The 26,985-nt window shown below is 38.5% G+C and overlaps 1 protein-coding gene across 1 annotated transcript in view; it reads right to left on the bottom strand.

Annotated features, from left to right (window-relative positions):
* PSPC1 (paraspeckle component 1) overlaps nt 1-26,643 on the bottom strand; it is a 60,832-nt gene extending 34,189 nt beyond the window's left edge. Inside the window, exons 1-4 of the mRNA XM_063103279.1 lie at nt 26,140-26,643; nt 17,374-17,675; nt 9,731-9,826; nt 6,790-6,986 (exon numbers count right to left, since the gene is read on the bottom strand). Of these exons, the coding sequence (XP_062959349.1) occupies nt 6,790-6,986; nt 9,731-9,826; nt 17,374-17,675; nt 26,140-26,505 (961 nt within the window). The 5' untranslated portion in view covers nt 26,506-26,643. The remainder of the gene's footprint in view (nt 1-6,789; nt 6,987-9,730; nt 9,827-17,373; nt 17,676-26,139) is intronic.
* Nucleotides 26,644-26,985: the final 342 nt, after the last annotated feature.

Here is a 26,985-nt window from a genome sequence, read left to right as displayed (position 1 = left end):
TTAATCATTTTATAATGAGATTATAAGCTGCATAATTCATCAAATTAATATCCTTTCTGAGCATGTTTCTTCACGTATATGAAAAGTAATAAAATCCATCTTTATGTTCAGAAATTATAAGGCGTAGTAACTGTTTTAACATAAGAGGTGGCACATACTAAGAACAGAATGACAGCTATATATAACTCATTTTCATTTATAACTTTTAAATTATAATTTTTTGCAATAGCAAATCCAAAGCCCAAAAAGACGCTTTGGGAGACACCAGCAGAGGGCACTTAAGAACCAGACCAGACAAACAGTAGGAATGATAAGATAGCATAAAACTCAAAGAACACTACTCCCATCACAATTAGTATAAGATTCCTCCCGCACTAAGTCAATTTCTTATGAAGGGCAAAGAGGCTGAATACAGGAGTGAACAAGACCATTTTCCACAGCAAAAAAAGTATTCCCACTATCACCAATCCCTGTTGTACCAAGAAGAGGGGTTCCAGAGAAAGATAAGATAATGAAAAATACATTTGTGTTGTCCATCTGAGAAGCAGAGTATAAACTTTCCAAGTTAGAAATCTAGGGTTATCAGTGTGTGTGTGTGGGGGGGGGGGGGGGGGGGGGTTGGACAAGTGGCATAAAGAATAAGTACAATTTGTAACAATATACATACTAGTAATATTGATTTAATAAACATATGCCAACACTGAATCCCCAAAATATGTATAATCAATTACGATTCAATGAACGCCCCCCCTCAAAAAAATCTTCCAAGCTAAAAATCTTTGTAATATCATACAAGATGTGTACATGCATATATTAAAAAACAGTGAAACATTAAAATACTCTGGATGGCACAATTACAGGTTGTTTTCTCCTTACCATGTTAAGTGAAATTTCAAAAATGAACATAAATTATCTCAAATGCCTATTTCTTAATAAATCCCTATACTCAGAGCTGGCTTATTAGCTCTTTCCAAAATGTATCCCAAACATGGTTAGTCAGACTTACCTGGGAAACTTAAGAAATAAAAATTTAAAAATTCATTTTAGGACTCTGCTCAGAAAAGTCTGTTTTGGGGGCCAGCCACGTGGTGCACTCGGGTGACTGCAGCACTTGGGAGCGCAGCGGTGCTCCCGCCGCGGGTTCGGATCCTATATAGGAATGGCCAGTGTGCTCACTGGCTGAGCAAGGTGCAGGCGACACCACACCAAGGGTTGCGATCCCCTTACCGGTCACAAAAAGACAAAAAAAATTTAAAAATAATAAAAAAAGAAAAGTCTGTTTTGGTACACATGGCAGGGCCCAGATGATTCTGATAACATGCCAGTAGTGAAAACATGTAGCTATCTTAAAAAACATTAAACATGACTACAAAGATTTCAAACCTTTATACCATTAGTTCTCAGCCTTAACTGCTCATTAGAATTACTTAAATACCTTTGAACCTCAGACCAATTAAGTCAAAATCTCTTGAGATGTGGACCAAGCATTGTATTTATTTTTGAAGTTCCCAAGATGCCCCCCCTGGGCAACTAACATTGAAAACCACACAACTATCACGTAATTCTTTTAGCTGGAGAAACCTGCTAGAGACCAAAAATATATAATCTACTTACATTCCTAACAGGAAATGCTTCAATAAGCCAAAGTATGGGAAGTGTCCTGCTATCATTAATAATCCAAGGAAGTCAATCCAGTATATCCTATAACAATTTTATCCATGGTTTGTTTTGTAGGTTAGCTATTCTTAAATCAGGGACTACCTACCATATATAACAATAAATGCGGGGGGAAAAATCTGGGGTGGCTCAGTCGGTTAGTGGGCAGTGTTATAACACCAGGGTTAAGGATTTGGATCCCCATACAGGCCAGCCACCAAAAAAAAAAAAAAAATTAATAATAATAAAAAATGTGAAAATATGCATTACACATTCTTCCATGAAAAGGAGTAAGGAAAAAAAAACCAATTTTTGTTTTTTCTACTTTTAAAGTATGAAATTTGAAAAAGCTACTTTACCCTCTCAGATATCTCCTCACCTATAACACTGGCATTAATTAAAGCCTCCCACAATCAAATCATCAGATAAGCACAGTTACCTCATACTTACAAGGAAAACTATGAACATAAAACAAAACTACCATTTTATACTTACTAAATTCTTTTTTTTTTTTAAGTCGCTAATATCCAAAGTTCCTGAAAATTCACTAAAGTTTATGCATTTGTACACTGCCATGATAACAGCCTTCTGGGGGAAAAAATTACAAAAATGTGTAACTAGCAGAGTTTTTAATCCTTTGATTAAATCACACTTGGTAATTTTTGTTAACGCCTCCACAGACATGAAGACATCAGCTGCAGCATTATTTATTACTACACCAAACAACATTTAAAATGATTACCTAACAAATTTAAAGATAAAAGAACATAAAACTATATGCTATAATTATTTCATAGATATGGATACACAGCAAAAGGGAAGTCTGATTTGCAAGACTGTGAGACAATGTTTTTTCAATTTAATATCATGCATGTCATGAAAACTGAATGCATACTCTAATAGTTCTACTTTCTAGAAATGCAATATTTGAATCTAGAGATGTCGGCAGGGGGGCGGTGGGGTGCCTGAGAGACAGGAGCCAAGGGCCTCAGCCCCACCCCTGCTGTCCCACATCTAGGCCAGCAATAGAGCCAGCCAGATGCAAGGGGTTGGTCAGGCCAGACCAGAACAAACCCGCCCCTCCCCTGCCCACAACCAGATACCAGAATGTACTTATTAACCATGTGCATTTCTTTAGGGTTTGTGACTTATCTGCTCATGTCCTTCACCAAATTTCTGCTTCGATTTTTCTAATTCGTTTTTAAGAGTTCTTTTTGCAATATGGATGTTAATCTTTGTGTGTTTAAAAAAAAAAGAGAGAATAGAATAATGTTTACCAGGGGCTAGGAGGGCTGGGGGTGGGGGGAAGATTAGGGGTGAGCTAATGGGGACAAAATTATGCTATCTACCCTAAGTGAATCATTGTGCAGGATATGTATGTATTGAAACAAAACATTGAACCCCACAAAAGTAAATATAAATAAAATTGAATTAAAAAAATAGATTTAAACATAGATGAGAATTATGGTTAAAGTACATTAAATCAATGTCATCAATCCAGGCAAATCAGAGATAACAAAAATTAACAGGAAAAGAGAAAGAAAAAGGAGCTGAATATGCCTTTTTCCTCATTCTTTTTGCTCTGGTAGTCAGCAATCCAAAGATATCATTTAAGGGAAATAAATACACTTCTATTACTTGATTTATAAATACAAAGGCATACATAAAGAATGATATCAAGAAAAATCCAGTAGAGGAAAGGGAGAGAAAAATAGCAAAATACATAGTGGAGAGCTAATACTATCTGCTGAGTGTTACATGATTTACAGTAACAAAGGTAACATAAAAATAACCATGAAGAGGGCTGGCTCATGGCTCACTAGGGAGAGTGTGGTGCTGATAACACCAAGGCGGAGGGTTCGGATCCTATATGGCTGGTTGGCTCACTGGCTGAGCGTGGTGCTGACAACACCAAGCCAAGGGTTAAGATCCCCTTACTGGTCATCTTTTAAAAAAAAATAAAAAATAAAAATAACCATGAAGAAAATTCAGGTACTGTCTACTATATTGATGATCAAAAACAGATGGTGGAATAAATAAAAGTATCTTGTAATCAGTATAATGGGATTTGAATCTAGAAAGGACTAAATAAACTAAATATATTTTACTAAATAAGTCAGTAAAGCATAAATAAATCCATTATTATAAGGTATTGGTATGCCCAATAAGAAAAAAATCAACATTTACAAAAATTTTCTAACGTATATGCATAAATAGCCATTGCAGGATTATTTTTAATAACATAGTAAAAAGAAAAACTAGTTATCAATCAATCAATTCCCAAAAGAAAGCAGAAAGTGTGGGAGAGGGGACACTTTTTCTGTATTGTTTGAGCTTTCTACTTCCATGATATGTCATGATGTGTTTCTGCAGAACCTCAGAACTAGGATTACCCAAAGTTCCTCCTCAATATATAAAATTGTAAAGCAAAAGGGAGAAAGTTGTAAACTTTTAAAAAATGTTTTAACAAACTAAAACTGAAATGAATTTACCAACTACAGATTTCTGCTAAAATAAATATAAAAATCAAAATACCTTCAGAGGTGAGACAAAGTTTTTTTAAAGCACACACAAAAAAGCTCTATGATGTTTAAAGAAATGTTCTTTGTCATCAACATATCCTCAGTACTTCAGTGTCTTCTATAACTAACATCCAAATACATGCCAAATTGATGACTATTAACACTACTGTCAGTAGCAACAAGAGAAATCTTTAGTACACATGTTTTTACATCTAATCAATGTTATTCCCTAACTATGGCATGACTGTAGATAGCGGGAAAACAAAGTGGCCAAGAAGTGCACAGAGGCTATGAGAGAGAACAATTCATACTGAACAGAAGTGCCAGGACAACCACAAAGCCTAGGAAACTAAAATTTTAAAAATTTCCCAGTTGATTCTGATGTGTAACAAAATTTCAAAACCACTGGACTGAATAAACTTTAACATCTCTCTTCCAGCTCTAAGAGCCAGAAGGTATTTTAGATAACAATTTTCAAATTTTCTGGACAATAAGAGACTTGGTTTATTTATCTTTAAACATACTGAAAGATATGAATGAGTTCTGTGAGAAGAATGAACTTTACAGAACTGCCAAGTTTGGGGTCCAAAAGAAACCAAAAATGTCTGGCTAGTCTATACTGTTGGCTGAGCTGGATTCCATTTTAACAGCACAGTTCTTTAGTGACTTAACCATAACCATTCAATAAACACTGAATAGAAACACACACACACAAATTTATCCTAATGGAAACGAGAATTTACCAAAAAGATTTACAGATAAAGGATCAATTTTTTCCCACCTTTAAAAAAAATACCGGCTCTAGTATAGAATGGTTTACCGAAGCCCAAGTTTAGATGGTGAAAAGCTCAGTAAGAATGCTACTGGGCTGGCCCGTGGCTCACTCAGGAGAGTGCGGTGCTGATAACACCAAGGCCACGGGTTCGGATCCCATATAGGGATGGCCGGTTAGCTCACTGGGTGAGCGTGGTGCTGATAACACCAAGTCAAGGGTTAAGATCTCCTTAAGAATGCTACTGCAGAAACCCAAGTAGACATCTGTAGTGACTTCTCTCTGGAGACAGCCAAGAGAAGGTAAATAAGAATTTACTGAAATGCTAAATTTAAAAAAAAAGAAAAAAAAATCTTAAGAGCAAACTAAAAAGCAATCAGATGCTTATTTTAAGAGAATACCAAACTAAGGGCCAGCCCGTGGCTCACTAGGGAGAGTGTGGTGCTGATAACACCAAGGCCACACGTTCAGATCCCTATGTAGGGATGGTCGGTTAGTTAGCTCACTTGGGAGAGCGTGGTGCTGACAACACCAAGTCAAGGGTTAAGATCCCCTTATCGGTCATTTTTACTAAAAAAAAAAAAAAAAAAAAAGATAAGGAAATACAAAACTATCATGGATAGTGTAAAAGAAGAGTGATAGGAAGAACCAGAGAAAATTTGGAAAATTAAAGGACAAGAAAGGATAGGAGATGTGAACAATAAAAATAGATAAGCATAAAAAGCTAGAACACAGGAAAAGGAGAGAAGTGAGCTACTGAAATGTATTTAAAAATTTAAGCAGTGACAGAGTTTGGATGTGTTGTGTGCACCAAAACTTATGTGGAAATCTGACCCCCAATGTGGTGGTGTTGGAAACTTATTGAATCATGGGGGCGGATCCCTCACTAATGGATTAATAATCTTCGTGGGAGTGGGGAGATTAATGAGTGAGTTCTTGCTCTGTTAGTTCCCGCAAGAGCTGGCTGTCTAAAAAGACCCTGGCACCTCCTCTCTCTCTTCCTTCCTCTTACCATGTGATTTGCTTGTACCCGCCAGCTGCCTGCCACTTTCCACCAGGAGTAGAAGCAGCCTGAGGCCCATGCCAGATGCAGCAGTCCCAGAATTGTAAGCCGAATAAACCTCTGTTCTTTATAAATTACCCAGTTTCAGGTATTTCTATTATAGCAACATAAATGGACTAATACAAGCAGCTTGTCATATTGTTAGGTATTTGACCAATGGATGAGAGTAAATTACTGCCCATTATGACTGCTCTTAGAAATTCAGTTAGCTGAGTGTCAAGTGTTTAAAATGCTCTTACCAATTACTAAGAATTTACTCTTCCTTAATCTCCATATCCATCTGCACTCATAAATCTTTTGCATCTCTGCCAGGTTAGCCATCTGTACTTTTGATTTGTTGTAATATATCTTATATATTAAGTAGCCAGCATACATAAAGATATACCTTCGATAAATGGCATTTGTCATAACTTTTCTTTCCACCAAACAAAAGTTTGATGTGGCTTTATGACACATCTATCTACTAAGAATTGCCCACTGTGCTTCTCTTTTTGCTCCAGAATCATGTATTTGCTACTTGCAAACTTTAACATCCTTGAACTGCCTCCAACATACACTATTTGTATACATAAAACTTTTTTTTTAGTAAGTTTTTTTTTAAAGGAAAATTCTCTCAGAAAAGGAAGATTTTTATTTCTAATATGTTGAGTTCACACACTGCCTCTAAACTCCTAAAGAGCAATTTAAATAGTAATAAATAACAGTGGTACATATAAGTGAACCTCAAAGGGGGAGGAAGGGAATCATACCACTTCTATATGAAAATCCATTTTTACCTTGCCTCATTAGCATTAACTGGTGTTCATGCCTAGCTGCTTCCATTTCTGCCTCCAGTTTCTCTTTGGCTTCTCTGATGTTTCTATCAACCTGCTCACGCTGCTGCTTTTCCATTTCATCAAGAGCCTTCCATCGAGATGCATACTCAAATTCGAATGTCCCAGGTTGAGCAAAACGTGGTGGCTGTTCTCTTTCCCTAAATTTACATTAAAAACATAGAAATGTATGCTTAAAAGATAAAACAATAACAAAAAATGAGAATTAACAACTCCCATATATTGAGCACTTACAATTTTCAAGGCACTGTGTCAGGCTGGTACTCCACATGAATTACCTCATGGCAATATTTTGATGGTTTCACAGGCCTGAGTTCCAAATCAAGGATGCCCAACTAATTAAGTAACAGAACCAGGATTCACACCTTCGAAATCTTATGCAACAACCTGCACTCTCCTAATTATTACCTCCAGTAAGGCCTTTCTAATTTTCATTCAACTATTTTACATGAGAGTCTGTAATATATGAACCAAATGTGTCCTAAGTTAACTGTCTGGAATCAGATTTAAGTAATAAAAGCAGCTAGTTTATTGAATGTCATGTGCCAGGTTAATTGGCTGGGCCAAAAAATAAAGACCTAACTTATTATAATTGTAATTTATTTGTTTAATACCTATTTCCCCCACTAGATAGTAAACTCAGTGAAGACATCATATATGTCTGTTAACTACTGTACCTCAAGTACCTATTATAGTATCTGGTACACTGTATACATTCAGTGTACATTTTTTGAATGAATGAACAAATGATAATCAAACAAATGACCAAATAAAAATAAATAAAGGCCTATAATTGTACCTGAAATTCAAAGAAATTCTTAGATTATTCTTGGCTATGATAGCTTCTATTTAAAAAGTATTAATAAAAACACAATCCTTAGCGCCGGCCCATGGCTCATTTGGGAGAGTGTGGTGCTGATAACACAAAGGCCACGGGTTCAGATCCCTATATAGGGATGGCCGGTTAGCTCACTTGTGAGAGCATGGTGCTGACAAAACCAAGTCAAGGGTTAAGATCCCCTTACCTGTCATCTTTAAAAAAAAAAAAAAGAAAGAAAAAAAAGAAACACAATCCGTATCCCACCAATAAAAGTATAGATATATTTTATTTTGGGGTGGGGAAGAGAGGATGAGTGGGTGGGATAAAGTTGGAAGAGATAAAGTGGGAGGCTGTCACAGAAGGAAAGATGTAGTAACAAGAAACAGCTTCAAAGATCTTCAGAGGTTTATGAAAAAAGAAGTTATCCCACGATCTAGGTATTCCATACCTGAAAAACAGATTTGGAATTTTTCTTTTTAAAGCAGTGACTGCAAAGGGAGGAAGAGTAGAAGGTATCTACCAACCGCTAATTTTTCTAAAAGAACTGTTTATTAGTTAGCAGTTCCTAAGTCAGAGATTGACTGTCACATAGACATAAAAAATTCTTCATTTACTCCCAAAGGAAACACCACTGAAACAGTATGTATTTTTGGAGTCAGAACTGAATTTGACTCTTGGTTCTTACGTTTTATAAGCATTTCCTTCTGAGCATAACTCTTTAGTAGTAAAATTGGAAATATAATTAGCTCTTATAAGGTTTGCTGGGATAATTAAACCACACAAATACTGTCTGTAAATTCCACTTCTTCTAACACCCTTATAATTCCAGTTCTCTAATTCCTGAATCCAGAAGTGTGCTCTTTCAAATTTGTAATGGTAAGCTATAACAAACCCTACTACCTACTTGACCACACTGCCAGTATCTAGAACAGTACCTGGCACAAAGGCACTCCAAAGTGTTAAAAGCTTTATTTACGTATTAAACAAGTAACTGATTTTTAAAAAGTGTATTCGTGCAGGCAATTTACGTGCACATATTTGTATCATACTAAGTGAAAAAGGTAATCAGTAAAAGAATACTGTCATGTGCTGCATGACATTTTGGTCAACAACAGACCACATATACTATGGTGGTCCCATAGATTATAATGGACATGAATAATTCCTATCACCTAGTAACACCACAGCATAATTTTTTTAATAAAAGTTTAGTGTAGCCTAAGTATACACTGTTTATAAGTCTATAATAGAGTGATGTCCTAGGCTTTCACATTCACTCACCACTCACTTACCAACTCATCCAGAGCAACTTCAGTCCTGCAAGCTCCCTTCGTGGAAGTGCCCTATACACTTTTTATCTTTTATACTGTGTATTTTTACTGTACCTTTTCTATGTTTAGATATATTTAGATACACAAATACTTATCAGTGTGGTACAATTGCCTACAGTATTTGGTGCAGTAACATGCTATACAGGTTTACAACCTAAGAGCAATGGGGCATATACCATATAACTTAGGTGTGTCATAGGCTATACCATCTAGGTTGGTGTAAGTATATTCTATGATGTTCCGACAACAACAAAATTGCCTAATGATGCATTTCTCAGAATTTATCCCCACTGTTAAGCAACACATTGCTGAAAACTTATGTTTGGAAATGGGGTTTTTCTTTAAATCTATAAGACTGGTACCAGGTTATTTAGGAACTCTCAACTCCATTTGCCCACTAGAAGTCTCCTTTTAACTTGCAATACACCTGAAGCATACAAATTTAAGAAGTATTTTCACTTTACATTGATTTCATTGTTTCACTGGCATACATATTACTTACAGTCTTCTCCTATCTACCCACCAGGTAGAAAAGTAGAGAATTTTCTTAGTATAATGTTTTACCCATATAGATAAGAAAACTACTACGCCATGTAGAACAGGCCACTCTACTAATCAGATTATATGACTAAACAGAACATCTTATAATCCAACAATACTTGATAACAAATGTGATGTAATAAACATCACTGATTGTACAAATCTAAAATATCTTTAACTAATAAAATCTTACTTATGATATTGTTGCGTTTTCTGCATTAGCTTCTCTGGCAAGCCATCTTCATCATCAAACTGCTCCATGGGCTCCACAATGACTGGACGAGGGGTCCTGGATAGGTATAAAAGTATCAATAAGAATTAACAGTGCTGAGAATTAACACCCTCCCATAAATTTCTTATAATAACAAAAATATATACTTGGAAAATGTCTCATTTGACACAAATTCTCAAGAAGTATCATATGTACCCATAAAATCAGTCCATAAACATTTGCTGAGCCGGACATAGGTGAATGTCAAAGCCAGAAAAAGATGAGTAAATAAAGCAACAGTCATGAACCAGCATAACCACTATAGTTAACTTTTACAAAATACAACAATGAAAAAGAATGCTTACCTAACCCATGTTTTATATATGTGGCCCTCATCATCCCCACAGCCTACCACCTCAAACCACCCATGTCTGCCCATCCCCAGTCTCCCTGTGTCTACCAGGATTGTTCAGCAAAGTCTTTCAATAAACTGAGTGGGAACCCAAAAGAAAAAGGGACTTGGGATGTGGTCCCAAGAGGTTCCAAAGGGGTCCAGAGCCAAAATGAAGAAGATGCATTATATGGACCATTCACCCACAGGAAGCCACTGCAGGACCACAAACATCAGAAAATAGGACCAGGTAAGAAGAGCTACACCTGGGCCGAGCCCGTGGCGCACTTGGTAGAGTGCTGCGCTGGGAGCGCGGCAACGCTCCCGCTGCGGGTTCGGATCCTATATAAGAATGACTGGTGCACTCACTAGCTGAGTGCCGGTCACGAAAAAACGACAAAAATAAAAAATAAATAAATAAATAAAATGTCTTTAAAAAAAAAAAGAAGAGCTACACCTGAACAGAAGCCAACAAAGAGAGAAATGAGCATACCCTTCCATTAACACATGCCACCCACCCCCCAGATAATTCAGAAAAAGAGACTCAAAAAGGAAAACATACTAAGCAGATCATTTCCTTCTCAGAATATGACAGAATCATTAGGAACTGACAAAATTAATTAAATGAGGTCAAGAGAAATGGTGAACAAAGTTAAGAGAAAAACGATGACATCTCTGTACTCTCAAACATGTCAGGTATCTTAACTATAAGTTTCAAACTTTTAACATATGAATATGGGCCACTAGACAACTCTTACACATTAAGACAGAAGGGGAGTACAGCCTTCTGGGAGGAAACTTGACTGATACAAATTTTTAGACTCTCCTGTCTAAGAATCAGGAAGCAAGCCCTCTCACTAGACACCAATTCTCCCTGCACCTTGACCTTGGGCTTCCCAGCCACGAAATCTTGGGATAAATTTGCCCCATAAAAATCTACACCTGGGGACCACGGCTGCAGAGGCAAGGGTGAGGACTAAGAGTGCCCCTACCCCTTCCTATCAACAAGCTGGGCTGCCTTACAGGAGACATGAAAATCAAATCCCTGGAGAAAACCTATCTTTTTACCCCGCCTATCAAGGAGTCTAAGGTCACCAACTTTTTCCTGCGGACAACCCCCAAGGAAAAGATTTTGAACATTACACCACGCAAAAGCAGACCCTCAACAGCCAGCAAAAGTTGATTCAAGGTATTTGTCACTACTACAATGGCCATGTAAGTCTGAGTGTTAAGTGATCCAAGGTGGAAGCCACCACCATACTGAGGATCATCTTCCTGGCTGAGCTCTCTATCATCACTGTACAACAAGGCTACCAAGGGAGAAAGACTAGTAAACCCTACGTCGTCCCTTGCAAGGAGACCAGTTTCCGTGGCTCTGTGCTGGTTCATCAACCCCCCGAGGCACTGGCATCATCTAAGCCCCTGTGTCAAAGAACTTGCTGATGAAAGCCAGTACCAACCACCACTACACCCTGGCCAGGGGCAGCACTGCCACCCCAGGAAACTTCGCCAAGGCCACCTTTGATGCCATCTCTAAGACCTACAGCTATCTCACTCCCAACTTCTGAAAAAAACTGTTCACACTAAATCTCCCTGTCAGGAATTCACTGACCATCTTGTAAAGGCACACACCAAAGTCTCTGTGCAAAGAATCCAGGCTCCAGATGTGGCTACTGTGTGTTTTTATACAAGAAAAATAAAGTAAACCAATTAAGCCTGTTTAAAAAAAAAAAAAATCCATAACCAGGAAACAAAGAGTGACCAAATATTATGTACCATATTGTTTATCATCAGTTTACCCATTACAGAAAAAAAAACAATTAAATGCCTACTAATAGAGGAACAGTTAAATCGGACATAATTATAATGAAATACTACACAGAATCTTTAATGACACAAGAAAAAATTCACAATAAGAGAAATTTCCCTTTATAAAAAGAAGCTAATAAGGAGTTTATCATAAATCAATAATCCCAAAGGTAATAATAGGTAGTGATGTAAAGATGAAAAAGCAGGTTCAAGGTATTTGTCACCACTACAATGGCCATGTAGGTCTGAGTGTTAAGTGAAACATGTGAAACAATGGAGTGCTTGCTCCCAGAAAGCTAAAATAAGGCACTAATAGTAAAAACCCTCAAAAGCCTAAGAAAACACATCCAAATTTAGGGACATTCAGCAAAAAAACTGCCCTGGACTCTTCAAAAATGCCAACATCACAACATTAACATTTCTGTCATTTGAGGAACTATTCCAGATAAAAAGAAATTAAAGACATGATACCTAAATTTAATGTGTGATCCCTGAGTAAACACTAAATTGGAAAAAAAAAAGTTATAAAGGACATTACCGGCAATGAGGGAAAATTAACTACGGACTGCATATTATATAACAGTATGAAACAAGTGCTAAATATCCTCAGTGTAGTACAACTGTATTGTGGCTTATAAGAGAATCTTCTTAGGAGATACATACCAGCACAATATTCAGGGATGAAATATGACCCTTATAGCTGACTCTATTTAGAAAAAAAAAAATTGTGCATATACAGAGTGAAAAAAAGTGGCAAATGTTAGGAAGTAGTGAATGTAGGTAAAGGGTATGAGTGTTCAATGTACTATTTTGGCAAATTTTAAGTAGGCATAAATTTTTTCCAAATTAAAAGCAACATTTCAAAATCACTGTTCCTCATGCTCACTCTCTTTAACCAATAATCCAATAATTAGTTTCAAACTAATACTAAAACCAATTTAGAAACTGTGTGACGACCAAGTGGCTTGTTCAGCTGGGAGAAGTCATGAGCAAGGTCCATACAAGCCACATCCCTCCCTTGATGGACACATACAGGCTTCACACTTTTCTGCATTAAAATATACAATTTAAATTAACACTAAAGGGTATTTTAAAGGGAAACTTTCTTTTTCTAAATTAAATTGAAACAGATAAATTTTTCTGCTTCTATGGAAGCAACTCCAGCATCTTTTTCAAGGATACCGGTAAGAAAATGACAAACAGACCACCATGTCTACATTTAATTTAGCCCACAATGATCTTTTTAAAAAGAAAAAGCAGCAGCAGTTACAGACAGAATAATTTCAGTATGTGAACACGTGTGATTATGCCTACTCAATCCCTGTGCAGCTCTAGGGTATGAGTATCTCTAACACTCCAGGTGCAATGTTTAAAGATGTGGGAATAGCATTATCATCACAGGTAAAGGTTTCTAATTTTCTTTTTTCCCCCCATTTTTCTGTGTCTTTTGTAATCTCAAAATAACATTCAAATGTAATTTATACATACTTTTGCAAAATATGTTAAACCATTGTATTGTATAATGCTGTTTGCCCAAAACCATGTATAATATACAGCATTTTGTGGCAATTTAATATTTTCATGGCAATTTAATATTTTCAGGGCTGGCTGGCTAGCTCAGCTAGTTAGAGCATGGCCTTTTAACACCAAGGTCAAGAGTTCGGATCCCCATACTGGCTAGCCGCCAAAAACTATATATATATTTTCAAGAGAAAATTTTATTACACAAGATATTTTAAAACATATTTGTATCTGAGCAATTCAGATATCTGAGATTCAGTCAATCAATAAATACCTGACTGCCAAATATGTACCAAGACTATACTTGGGGCTAGGGTACAAGGGTAAACAAAACACAGTCCCTAAAGTCTTGAGACAAAAAATATGTGAGTAAATAACAAAGTAATCAGTTTAAGAGCTGGTAAGGGAAAAAAAAAAAAAAAAATGCTGTCATAGAGACTAATAGAGGGAGCCCGCTTTAGATAAGGCAGTCAGGGAAATTCTCTCCATGAGGTGTCATTTCAGCTGGGACCACTATGGAACAACAGGGAGAGGAGCATCCGGAGTTCTATGAGAAGGTTTAACAAAGTTCCTGAGCAAGGAGAGTCTGCTGGCAGAATAAGCCACTCCACCGGTAGCACAACATAAAAGGCAAAGGATGTGGCATCAGACTAAACTTATTACAACTAATACAACTTACTAACTGTACAACCTTAAGCAAATGCAAACTACATCTCTGGGCCAATTTTCTCATCTGAAAAAATGGGACAAACAATAAGCAGCGTTGCTGTGGAAATCGAAGATACCATGATTAGGAAATACGTGACAGGCAATAAAATGTTCAACACCTGGTCTATTCCCTTAAAATTTTTAAAAATTATTTAAAAGCCATCTATAGGGCCGGCCCGTGGCTCACTCGGGAGAGTGTGGTGCTGATAACACCAAGGCCCGAGGTTCAGATCCCACATAGGGATGGCCGGCTAGCTCACTGGGTGAGCGTGGTGCTAACAACACCAAATCAAGGGTTAAGATCCCCTTACCGGTCATCTTTAAAAAAAAAAAAAAAAAAAAAGCCATCTATAAAAAACAGTTAAATATCTACCAATGCCTGCTATCACTTTACAAAACACCAACTAATAAAAGCTTGCAATGGAAAAAAAATACTAATCACATGCCTTTCTTATTGCTTTAGTTCTTTCATTCATTCGTGAAATAATTATTACAAGCTTACTATGTGGCTGGGGATTATTAGAAAACAGGTGCTGCAATTATAGTGCTGAACAAGACAAAACCCCTGCCCTCATGGAGCTTACATTCTACTTGCAGAGAAAGACATAACAAATTAAAACAGTAAGTGCTATGAAGAAAAATAAATCAGGGAGTAAATCATCAGTAACAATGCAGAGGGGATGGCTATTTTAAGATCTAATGATCAGCTTCTCTGAGGAGATAGCATTAGCTAAATGTAAATAAAACAGAAAAGCAAGGCCTGTGACAAACTGGAGAGGAAGCATTCTCAAGACCAAAGATTCTGACACAGGAACAAGTTGGCTGTGTCGTAAAACGGCAGATGTAGCATGAATTTCAGTTTTAGCATGAATGCTTAGTAGTCAAAAACAAATTGAAAAATGTTTTACAAATCATCAAACTAAGCACCATGGAGCCAGGAAACAATTTTTTATTCAATTCCTCAAACTCTAAAATATTTGAATGACCCCAACCAATAGCTGACAACACCCCACAATAAGAAAATACAAAGAACCTGTAATAGCCAAAAATTTTTTGAAAAAATAATAAAGTTGGATGACTTTTACCACCTGATTCCCAGGCTCAGGATAAATAAAGTAATTAAGTGCAGTTTGGAACCAGACTAACCAATCACTTAAACATAAAACAGAGGGCAGATTCCCACCATCGCCACCCCCACCTCCAATTTTTGATAAAGCTGCAAAGGTAACAAAGGGAAAATCATAATCTTTTCAATTAATTGTGCTGGAACAGGGAACTGGCCTGTTATCGCACTTGTTTAGAGCATGATGCTGATGGCACCAAGGTAAAGGGTTCAGATTCCCTTACCGGCTAGCCACCAAAAAAAAAAAAAATACAACATAGGCTAGCCAGTTAGCTCAGTCAGTTAGAGTGCGATGTTGTAACACCAAGGAAGGTCAAAGGGTTTGGATCCCCATAACAGACAGCCACCAAAAAAATTTTTTAAATGTTGGAACAACTAAATATCTGCATGAAAAAAATAACTTCTTATCTCACACCACACTCATGGATCACAGGCATAAATATAAAAGCTATAAAATTTCTCAAGAAAACATAAGAAAGGCTTTGCAATCTTAGTATAGGCAAAGATTTTATACAAGGACACAAAAAGGACAAACTATAAAACAAATAAAATTGATAAATTGGACTTCACAAAATATAAATTGCTCTTTGAAGGTCACTGTCAAGAAAATTAAAAAGCAAGACATAGATTAGGAGAAATATAAACAGTACAGACATGTACCTAGATTTGATAATTCCGTAAAACAAACCACCCAATCAAAAATTGGGCAAAAAATTCCAGACATTTCACAAAAGATATATAAGTAGCCAAAAAGCACATGAAAAAAGGTGCTCATCATTAGTCATCATTAATCAATTTAAACCACAATGAGATTCCCCTACAACTCATGAGAACACCTAAAGACTAAAAACACGAAGTGCTGGTAAGAATATGGAGCAACCAGGGGCTGGCCAGTTAGTTAAATTGGTTAGAGCATTGTGCTGATAACACCAAGGCATGAACCGGCCTTGTACAATCCCTGTACTGGCCAGCCACAAAAATAAACAAACAAAAAGAATAGGGAACAACAAGAAGTTTCTCATTCATTGCTGGTGGGAATGTAAAATGGTACAACCACTTTCGACAACAGTTTGGCAGTTTCTTATAAAGCTGAACAGCCAGTAATTTATCTCTAAGTACTTACTCAAGTCAAATGAACACATAATGCTCCCCAGAAGTCTTATACACAAAGTTCGTAGTGGCTTTACTCATAATGGCCAGTAGTTAGAAGCAACATAAATATCCACCCATAGGTCACTAGACAAACTGTAGTTAAGTCCATACGATGGAATATGTCTCAGCCATAAAAAAGAGCAGTATTATACAATCACATGGATAAAATCTGATAAACATTATGCTAAGCAAGAAAAACCAGATACTAAAGAGTACATACTTCATGATTTCATTTAATATTAGAAAAGACAGGGCTATCCAGTTAGCTCAGCTGGTTATAGTGTGGTGCTGATAACGCGAAGGTCCAGGATTTGACCCCCATACTGGCCAAGCCGCAGAAGAAAAAAAAAAAAAGACAAGACAAAACTTGTCTATATCTTTACAGTAACAGAAATATCAATAGCTGTTTAGCGCAGGGTTAAGGGGTGAGGAATAACTGCAAAAGGGCACAAGGGAACTTTTGTGAGATGATGTAAATGTTCTATATCTTGACTATGGTTGTGGGTTACATGAGAACATACATTTGTTAGAATTCATTGAGCACTACATTTAAAACAGGGTGCTTTTTAATGTATGTACACTGTACCTCAATAGTTGATTAAAATTTAAAGAATTACTTTATTTAAGCATATAAGATTTTGCCTTTGCATATATAAATGTTCAATAAGTTGAATGAAAATCATAATACAAAACATTCCTGAGATTCAACTATGAATCCACAATACACTCAAGTCTGAAGTATATGACTCCTTACTCTTAGCAGTACACAAAAATTCCTTATTCATATTCATTGAGTATTTACTCAATACCTTACCTTCCACATGCCAAGACAGTATGAACTGCAAGGAAACACAGAATTACAGAACACAGATAAGCCCATATATAAATGGATAGAAGGAGGACAAAGTATTTTAAACTTACGTTGTCAGCAAGAATGCCCCATCACCACATCTTTCCAGAGCCTTTCGTGCAGGAGGTTTTGCTGCAAATTCTACAAAACCTTTTCCCGTAGCTCTACCTCGATCATCCACAACTACAACGGCTTTCTCTACTGGACCAAATTGGGAAAATGCTTGCTCTAGCAGCTCATTGGAAACAACCGGAGAAAGGTTCTTGACAGTCAGGGCTGCTCCATGTGTGGCAAAGCGAATTCGGAGGGGTCTGCTCTTCAAAATGGTGCCATCCAGTTCTGCTTTTGCAATTTCAGCCAGTGTTCTGGATTCCTTTTTAGGAGGAAGAAAAATCTATTTTTAAAAAATGATAGGAACACAAAACTTTAAAATAGTGGTTTGTTTCTAAGGAGGAGAAATGAGTAGCTTCAGGAAATGGCTGACAGGGTCCCTCTGTTTTTGTAGCTTTTAACTTCGGTATCACATGCATTTTATTAAAGTTTAAAACGATTTTTGAATAGTTAAGTAAAAAGTCCCAACCCCACTGTCCTGTTAAAAATCATCACTTAAAGATTAACTGCTCATAAACAAGTTATCAGCTATTAAATATTCAAAGTGATATCTTTTTTAAATCTCCTATATATATTAAAAGAAATACACAATTACTTTTTTTTTTTTTTTTAAAGATGACCGGTAAGGGGATCTTAACCCTTGACTTGGTGTTGTCAGCACCACGCTCAGCCAGTGAGCCAACCGGCCATCCCTATACGGGATCCGAACCCGGGGCCTTGGTGTTATCAGCACCGCACTCTCCCGAGTGAGCCACGGGCCGGCCCCACAATTACTTTTTGAGACCAAATTTCAGTTACTAGAAACTATCATCAAAAGAATAATTCTTTACACTCTCCATGATTTTGATATTTATATCTTTTTTTTTCTTTAATGATGACCAGTAAGGGGATCTTAACCCTTGACTTGGTGTTGTCAGCACCACGTTCACCCAGTGAGCTAACCGGCCATCTCTATATGGGATCCGAACCCATGGCCTTGGTATTATCAGCACCACACTCGCCCCAAGTGAGCCACAGGCCAGCCCTTGATATTTATATCTTAACGAAACATCCCATCTTTCTCTTGCCAGACAAATCTCCTTTCCTTTCTATTTCCATTTTTCTTTCACATTATCTATAAAAACTATAAGGTCTTGTTAATCACTGCTTCTGAAATAGCTGCATGGCTACACAACACATTTCTCACCACCACATGGAGAGAAGCAAATGCACTCATTCAAGGGCTATAACAGTTCTCTTCATGACACAGAGAAGCAAATGCACATATCATAAAATAGAGACTAAGCTCACTGCTGAAACCACAAGATAAGAGAATTTCCTTCTACTTGGAGAATTCAAAGTTGGTATAGATAGGTATCTAAAACAATAAATAACCAGGGGTTGACTAGTTAGCTCAGTTTGTTAGAGCATGGTGCTGATAACACAAAGGTCCAGGGTTTGATCACTGTACTTGCCAGTTGCCAAAAACAAACAAAACAAACAAACAAAAAAAAACAAAATAAAACAAAAGCTAGTGAATTTAATAGAGGTATGTTCTTTTTTATTATGTTTTGGGAAGTCTCTAGGGAGAACTGAATTGAGGCTTTATATGCATATATAAAAAGAGTACTATCGGGCCGGCCCGTGGCTCACTCGGTAGAGTGCGGTGCTGATAACACCAAGGCCCCGGGTTCGGATCCCATATACGGATGGCCGGTTTGCTCACTGGCTGAGCATGGTGCTGACAACACCAAGTCAAGGGTTAAGATCCCCTTACCGGTCATCTTTTTAAAAAATAAAAAAATAAAAAAATAAAAAAAATAAAAATAAAAAAAATAAAAATAAAAAAATAAAAAGAGTACTATCTTATGAAAAATGCCTTAAGGTCACAGAGCTCTTTATTCAATCCCTAAAATGTTCAAGTTACTGTCCTTATACAAAAACCTATCTATAGAACTACTTTTACAAAGACAAATGAAAAGATATTTCTAGGGCCGAGCCCGTGGCGCACTCGGTAGCGTGCGGCGCTGGGAGCGCGGCGACGCTCCCGCCGCGGGTTTGGATCCTATATAGGAATGACCAGTGCACTCACTGGCTGAGTGCCGGTCACGAAAAACGACACCAAAAAAAAAAAAAAAAAGAAAAGAAAAGATATTTCTAGAGATATTCAAAACAGAGATATTCAAAACAGTCATTTTGGGGAGCCAGCCCGTGGCTCACTTGGGAGAATGAAGTGCTTATAACACCAAGGCCACGGGTTCAGATCCTATATAGGGATGGCGGGTTGGCTCACTGGCTGAGCGTGGTGCTGACAACACCAAGCCAAGGGTTGAGATCCCCTTACCAATCACCCTTTAAAAGAAAAAAAAAAAAAGTCATTTTGTTTATTACTCAACTCATTAGTAGTAGCAGAGAACATTTAATGAATATCTAAAAAGGTATGGATGAAAATTAACAACAACAAAATAAGAAAAAAAAAAAGTAAAAAAAGGATGGATGGGTACTTTGTTGCCTAATAGGTCATATAATCCAATTCTGAGAGGTAAATTACAGGAATAGTCTTGAATTAAAATGTCAAGTAGAATTGGGAATAGGAAGGGACATGAGGAAATTTCACGAGGTGAGGTTAATCTACATTTTGATAGGGTCTGAGTCAAACAGACACATGCATTTGTCAAAACTCACTAACTATTACACTTAAACTCTGTGCCTTTCACTGTATGTAAATTTCAAATACCCTAAAAAATAATACTGGATTCTAGTTAATGACAAGTATGCTGGAGTGTTAAGAGTCATGGACTGATGAATGGAGAGGTTAAAAGATACAGGAAATAACAAATCTAGCAAAATTTAAGTGTGGAATCTAGGTGGCAGGCATATGGATGTCCATTTCTCCATGTCTAAAATTTTTCATAATAAGATGTTTGAGGGCAGAGAGATAAAGGGAGCCTGGTCAGGACTGTAGAACTGAAGAGTGTTTTCTAAGGGCACTCCTGTTCAAATTCAGTCAGATATAGCCACAACGTCTCATTTTTTTTTTTTCCAGATAAAGCGAGAAATCTCAATTTTTACATGAAGTGATTTCTTACTGCTAGCAACCTATGCCATTTTTGACGTTGTCTGGGCCAAATAAAATGTTTATGGCTATCAGAAATTTTCAACGCTACAGATCTTTTTTCAAAATGTATACTTTCCACGGCTGTAAACAGTTCTACACCAGGGCTTCTCAACCTCAGCACTATCGACATTACAAGCCAGATTGTCCTTGTTACAGGGGGCTGTCCTGTGCATTGTAGGATGTTTAGCAGCATCACTGGTTCCTACTCACCAAATACCAGTAGATCCACCCCCTACTCTCAACCCGTTTTTAACAACCAAAAATGTCTCCAGATGTTGCCAAATGTCCTCTGGGGAGCAAAACTGCCCTGTTTGAGAATCATTGCTCTAAACATATACTGAAGTATGTCTAAAATCAATTAAAACTAAATCAATAAAACTTCTGTAAATGAACAGAGACCAAAGATTACTTTACCATATGGCTCAGAAAAATAACAAGACATAACTTTTATCAAGTAGTTACTATAATAACCCATTATAATACACACACAAGGATATTTCAAAAAGTTTATGGAAAATTAAAATTATCTCTTAATTCTATTTTTCCATGAACTTTTTGAAGTATCCTTGTATATATGCATTACCTTTCATTATCCTCATCTTATGAGGTGAGTTCTGTTACTATATCCAAAACTTTACATATGGGCAAACAAGCCTAGAGAGGTTGAGTAACTTGCCCAAGATCACTTCAAGGGCTGATATGAACCTATAAAGAATTTACAATCTCCACTTAATACACCATAAATCCCGCCTTCCAACTGATGTCCCTGCTTCACTCTATACAAAGAGTAAAACTATAGGTTCTTAATAGAAGGAATACAAGAAATCACAAGAAACTAAATGACTACCCCAAGATGGTGACTGCAAGAACAATCAAATGATTTGTTTCAGAGCTCTTTCCAAAGCACATGAACTTTCCTCACTGTTTACTAGCTGCTTAAAATTCCTCAATGCAAGGGTACTAAGTTAATAAGTACAAGGCAATATGCTGAACAAAATAGAAACAGTCTTCAAGTCAATCAACAGAAAGTTGATTAAATAACTTACAGTACATCCATACTATAATATACAACACAGTCTTTAAAGAGAATCTAACGACAGAAAATGCCAAAAACATTAAATGAAAAAATAAAATCACAATACAAAATGTAAAGCAGGTTTGATTTTCATGGAAAAATTATACTAGATTAACAGTGATTACGTTTAGTAGGCGATATTAGAGGAGGGAAGATCTTTCACTAATGTTAAAATTGTAATTAAAAGAGCTTTCCTGAAATAAAAGATGACGTGCAAGACCCACTAAGTACATTCTGCAACAAGTCTTCTATAATATTTGAACATTTTATAAGAAGCATGGGCAGGGCCCAGAGGGGCTGCTCCTTGCACAGTGGTGCCCTGCAATCCTGCTCAGGCCCACCACTGGAGGGACCCTGTGAGCTCTGGACCCTCAGAGGGTAGCCAGCTGGAGGGGAGCCCATTCAGAGAGCCTGGCTCCACCACCAGCCCCTGCAGCGGCGTCCTCCTCCTGCCAGTGTCCAACCCAGGCAGTGGGGGACCAACCCAGGCAGTGGTGGAAGCATGCCCACACTGCTGCCTAAGGATCCCAGGACACGGGCACCTGCACCTGCACCCTCCAGTTCTGCATGGCCACCGCTGTTGTGGCCAGTGCAACCTCAGAGCCCCCAGCACCTAGCAGCCTTTTCTGTGGAGAGCAGCAGTTACAGCTTAACCTTGAGACCCCTTTGGGAGTTGCATGCAGGAGTGGACCCCTCTAGCAACCACCATAAAGATACCAGAAATCATCAAGATGCTGTGCTCAAATGAAGAAATGCTTCCCTTTAAAAACCCTTCCCCAACTTCTCTCAGGAAGACAACTTCTCTATTGCTGACTCCCTTGTGTGTACATCTATCTCTTTTAAATAAAGTGTGGCTTGCCTTTAAAAAAAAAATGCATAATTTCATAATTAAATTTCATAATTAAAAAGAAAAAGCATCGGGGCCGCCCGTGGCTCACTCGGTAGAGTGCGGTGCTGATAACACCAAGGCCACGGGTTCGGATCCTATATAGGGATGGCCGGTTTGCTCACTGGCTGAGCGTGGTGCTGACAACACCAAGCCAAGGGTTGAGATCCCCTTACCGGTCATCTTTAAAAAAAGAAAAAGAAAAAGCATGGCGGGGGAGCATGCCCAAGTCTCCAAAGACTAAGTAAAAGTAAATTCAGTTGATTTCTAATTCAATTGGTTTCTCTAGAACAGTGATTCTCAAACTTTGGCAAGTATCAGGATAACATGGAGGGCTGCCTAAAACCCAAAACTCCTGAGCCCCAACGCTCAGAATTTTCTGATTTCACAGATATGGGGTGGGGCCCTAGAATTTACTTTTCTAACAGAGTCCCAGTTAACTGATTAGGCAAGACAATGCTTGAGACGGTATAGGGTCAGCACTGCTAGCATGTATGGTAGGAAAAACAATTTACTTATTTATTTTTAAGATGACCAGTAAGGGGATCTTAACCCTTGGCTTGGTGTTGTCAGCACCACGCTCAGCCAGTGAGAGAACCGGCCATTCCTATAGAGAATCCGAACCCTCCGCCTTGGTGTTATCAGCACCACACTCTCCCGAGTGAGCCACGGGCCAGCCCCTTCTGCTTAGATTAGGAGTTCTGAAGCTGCTGGACAGGGACCACATTTTCATGAATTACTGTTTCAGAAATCTGTTTTACTAAACTAAAAACAGAAACTGAGTTCAAATCAAACTAATACAAGTTTTAGCTACATTAAACCAACTTTAAAATGCACTACAACTTCTCAATTTCTCCAATCTAAATTGTTAGTAACCAACCAAAATCTAAAAATAATCCTTGGGTCTAAAATTCCACAGTCTAAATACGTCTAAAATACACAGTCTATTTCATCCCTAATGTACCATGGTCTCATGAGGACCTGATGTGGAACAGCCACTTAAATTCTTTTCCCCAGCATACACTACCAGCATCGCTGACCTGATACCATATCAAAAATGTTGTCTCACCTCATCAATTAACTGGAAAACTATGGGTGTTAGTTTAAGAAAATTTGTTTGCATTTTAAAGATTAGTTACTGAACAGGTAAAAAAAAGTATTTCTACAAACACTAGCCAGATAAAATTACACCACTATTTTAAAGCCATTACACCAATACTTATATTCAGATAGAGTATACACTGTACAAGGGATCTTCAAAGTTCAAGGAAGGGTTAGTATTATCTTTCAATTCTATTTTCCACAAACTTTTTGAAGTATCCCCGGATGATTTTCCTAAGTAGAAAAATTAAGATTTAGGACCGGCCCGTGGCTCACTCGGGAGAGTGTGGTGCTGATAACACCAAGGCCACGGGTTCAGATCCCATATAGGGATGACCGGTTGAGCTCGGTGCTGACAACACCAAGTCAAGGGTTAAGATCCCCTTACCGGTCATCTTTAAAAAAAAAAAAAAAAAAAAATTAAAATTTAAAATTTACCTGTTACAGAGCTCAGATAAAACCATAAACTTATCCATAAAGTAAAAAATTCGGTAAACCAAATCCTAATCTCCAAACGACAAAATTTTAACATTCCTACATAAAAAATTTAGGGTGACAGATTTGGAGGAGCATATCCCAAAGGAGCAGGCAACAGTGGTTCTTCTCACTCCCATCTCATAATCCCAAAGAATTGTTTTGTTGTTGCTGTTGTTTTTAATGAAAAGCAAAAAAGTGATGAACTGTATTGTCAACAGAGTAGCCACCCCTCAGCTGTTCTAGCTACATTTCAAGTGCTCAACAGTAACATATGGCTGGTAGCTACTATACTGAAAAGCACTTCCATCATTACAGAAAAATCTATTGGACAATGCTGTTATACTAAAGGAGAAAGGAACTATTATTAAAAGCTTGAAAGATAAAAAAAGATTTTCCCATGTCAATAAAATGTTTATGTTTATTTTTAAGTGTAACGTTTTCCAAACACAGAGAGAAATGCAGCCCCTCCATTATTTCTCCTCCTGAAGGTCAACTTCAGAACAGATCAAGATGGTAGCGGGATAATGAAAAGTTTACATAAAATCTTTTTGGAAAGTTTACCAAAAGTTGCTTATAATACTTTACTGTATAGTTAGCTCAGTTGGTTAGAGCACGGTGTTTTAACACCAAGGTCAAGGGTTCGGATTCCCATACCCACCAGCTGCCCAAAAAACCCCAAAATAATTTATTGCAGAAACCTGTCGGGCCAGCCCCTGGCTCACTCGGGAGAGTGCTGTGCTGAACCTGCCGCCAAGGCCGCGGGTTCGGATCCTACATAGGGATGGCCGGTTAGTTCACTGGGTGAGCATGGTGCTGATAACACCAAGTCAAGGGTTAAGATCCCCTTACTGGTCATCTTTAAAAAAACGAAAGAAAGAAAGAAAGAAACCTATCTTCCTTCATTTTGAGATAATTTTTGCAGTTATATTTAAAAATTTACCAACTGACAGGCTGTTTCTCCACTGTCCAAAAGATAAATTTATAATTTTATGCTCAAGATGCACTAATTACTTAACTTGATTTTAAAGAAATTTCTCTCATTAATATTAATACCTTGTGAATATTTACCCTTCTCTTCTGTTTGCCCTAAAAATACAGTACAATTTTGCATTATCCACACATGGAAAGAACCCGATTTCCCAAAGTCAAAGTTCCAGTGAGAAAGCTTCCACAAACTGCAATTAATGTCAGATTTGAAGGTATAACGAGAAAGACAACAGGGAAAAAAAAAATCACTCACTTGTGTAAAAATGTTTCTAAAAAAGATTTTTAATAGCAAAAAATCTAGCATCTAAATATAAATTACAATAATGATGTTTAATTGATACTGATGAATTCACCACAAGGCACAAAGGAAAACCTAATAAAAGTATATATTTTGTCCTATAATCATAATCCCTCATTGTTCGAACTTTTTAAGAATATAAGGGAGGAACAACGTTTGCATAAGTTATTAGAAAACTTTTCAAAATTTAAATTAAAAGGAGGTAAGGTACCTAATAGGATGTATAAGTAAAATATAAAGTAGCGTATCATCCATCCTCCCCCCCAAAACGTGGAAATCTCCAGAATGCTGGGCGGAAGAACATCATATTAGATATATACAATTCATTACCGTCCCATTACTGTAGACTTCGATATCACTGAGTGCGGAGCTCGGGCACCTAGGCAGTTGAAGGCAAACAGCGGGCTGCGCGGAGGTGAGAAGTAAACTGGTTTACCGTTAAACGCACGCACCGCTGGCTGAAGCCAAGGAGATGATCTGGGTAATGCTTTAAAGAAGCAGGTCTGCTCGTTGGTCCCTCACGCCCAGTGAAATTTCTGCTCAGACTGAAGGTTCCGTTCCAAATTCATATCCAATTCTTTTCCTTTACAACACAATTTTGCCTCGAAAAACTCTCAAAACGCTGCCGCCCCCCCCCCCCGGCCCCCAAACCCTTTCGGGACCCCAGGCGAAGCTCGGAGCCCCCGGCAGCTCTGAGCACGCGGGCAGGGTTGCGCGAGCGGCCTGGCAGCGGCGACGCGACGCCAACTCGCCATGCAGGGCTGGGGGCGCGGCGGGTGCCGCACGGGGCCGGACCCAGACTCACCAGGCGGATGAAGCCGAAGCCGCGGTCCCGGTTGATGAAGACCTCGCTGGGCTCGCCGTAGCGCTCGAAGAGCCGCTTGAAGTCCTCCTCGGTGATATCGGTGGGCAGGTTTCCCACGAAGAGGCGGCAGCGCTGCGTGTACGTCTTCTCGCCCGGCTTGAGGAAGCTCTTGATGTCGATGGTGAAGCCCATCTCCTCGTCCGGGCGGTCCTCCGGGGGCGCGGGCGGCGCCTGCTCCCCGGCTAGCGCGAGCGCCATGGCGGCCGCGACCGCCGGCTCACTCTCCCGCGCCGCGGACTGGAGCGCGCGAAGGCGGGCCGGATTTTTCTCAATGCGTACTTGCTTCAGGTTTCCTCTTAACATCATCTCGATGAGGTCGCCTCGGACACCGGATACGGCCTACGTCTATACAGATTCTACATATATCTGTGGGAGCGAAATAAGGAAAGGCCAGACTACGGCGAGGTGGCCGAGCCGCCAGCTCTACCCCTTCCAACCCGTGGCGGCCGCACGGTCAAAATGGCGCCGCCACTAGCTGCAGTTGGAAGAAGAGGCGCCGGCGCAAGCCCCGCCCCTCCGCAGAGGCCGGCCCGGAGAGACGCGCCTGCGCACTGCCGGCGCCGACGGCACTTCGGCTAGCACCGCTCATGCGCACTTCGTTGAGAGCATTACGGTCTTCTAAAATAGGGGAATGCGGCTTCCCAGCTTACTAAAATATCAGAGGCTGTTTGTTGCACTTATGGGACGAATTATGTGATGTGTGCTTCAGTGTGTGAACATCCTTACTCTCTTTTAAATATCAAGCTCAATTTTCAAGGATAACTGGAAAATGGAAACTTGCATGTT

This window comes from Cynocephalus volans, chromosome 7 (genome assembly GCF_027409185.1).
Source record: "Cynocephalus volans isolate mCynVol1 chromosome 7, mCynVol1.pri, whole genome shotgun sequence".
Taxonomy (NCBI): domain Eukaryota; kingdom Metazoa; phylum Chordata; class Mammalia; order Dermoptera; family Cynocephalidae; genus Cynocephalus; species Cynocephalus volans.
The sequence above is the reverse complement of the archived record's forward strand: the minus strand, read 5'-3'. Positions and strand labels throughout refer to the sequence as shown.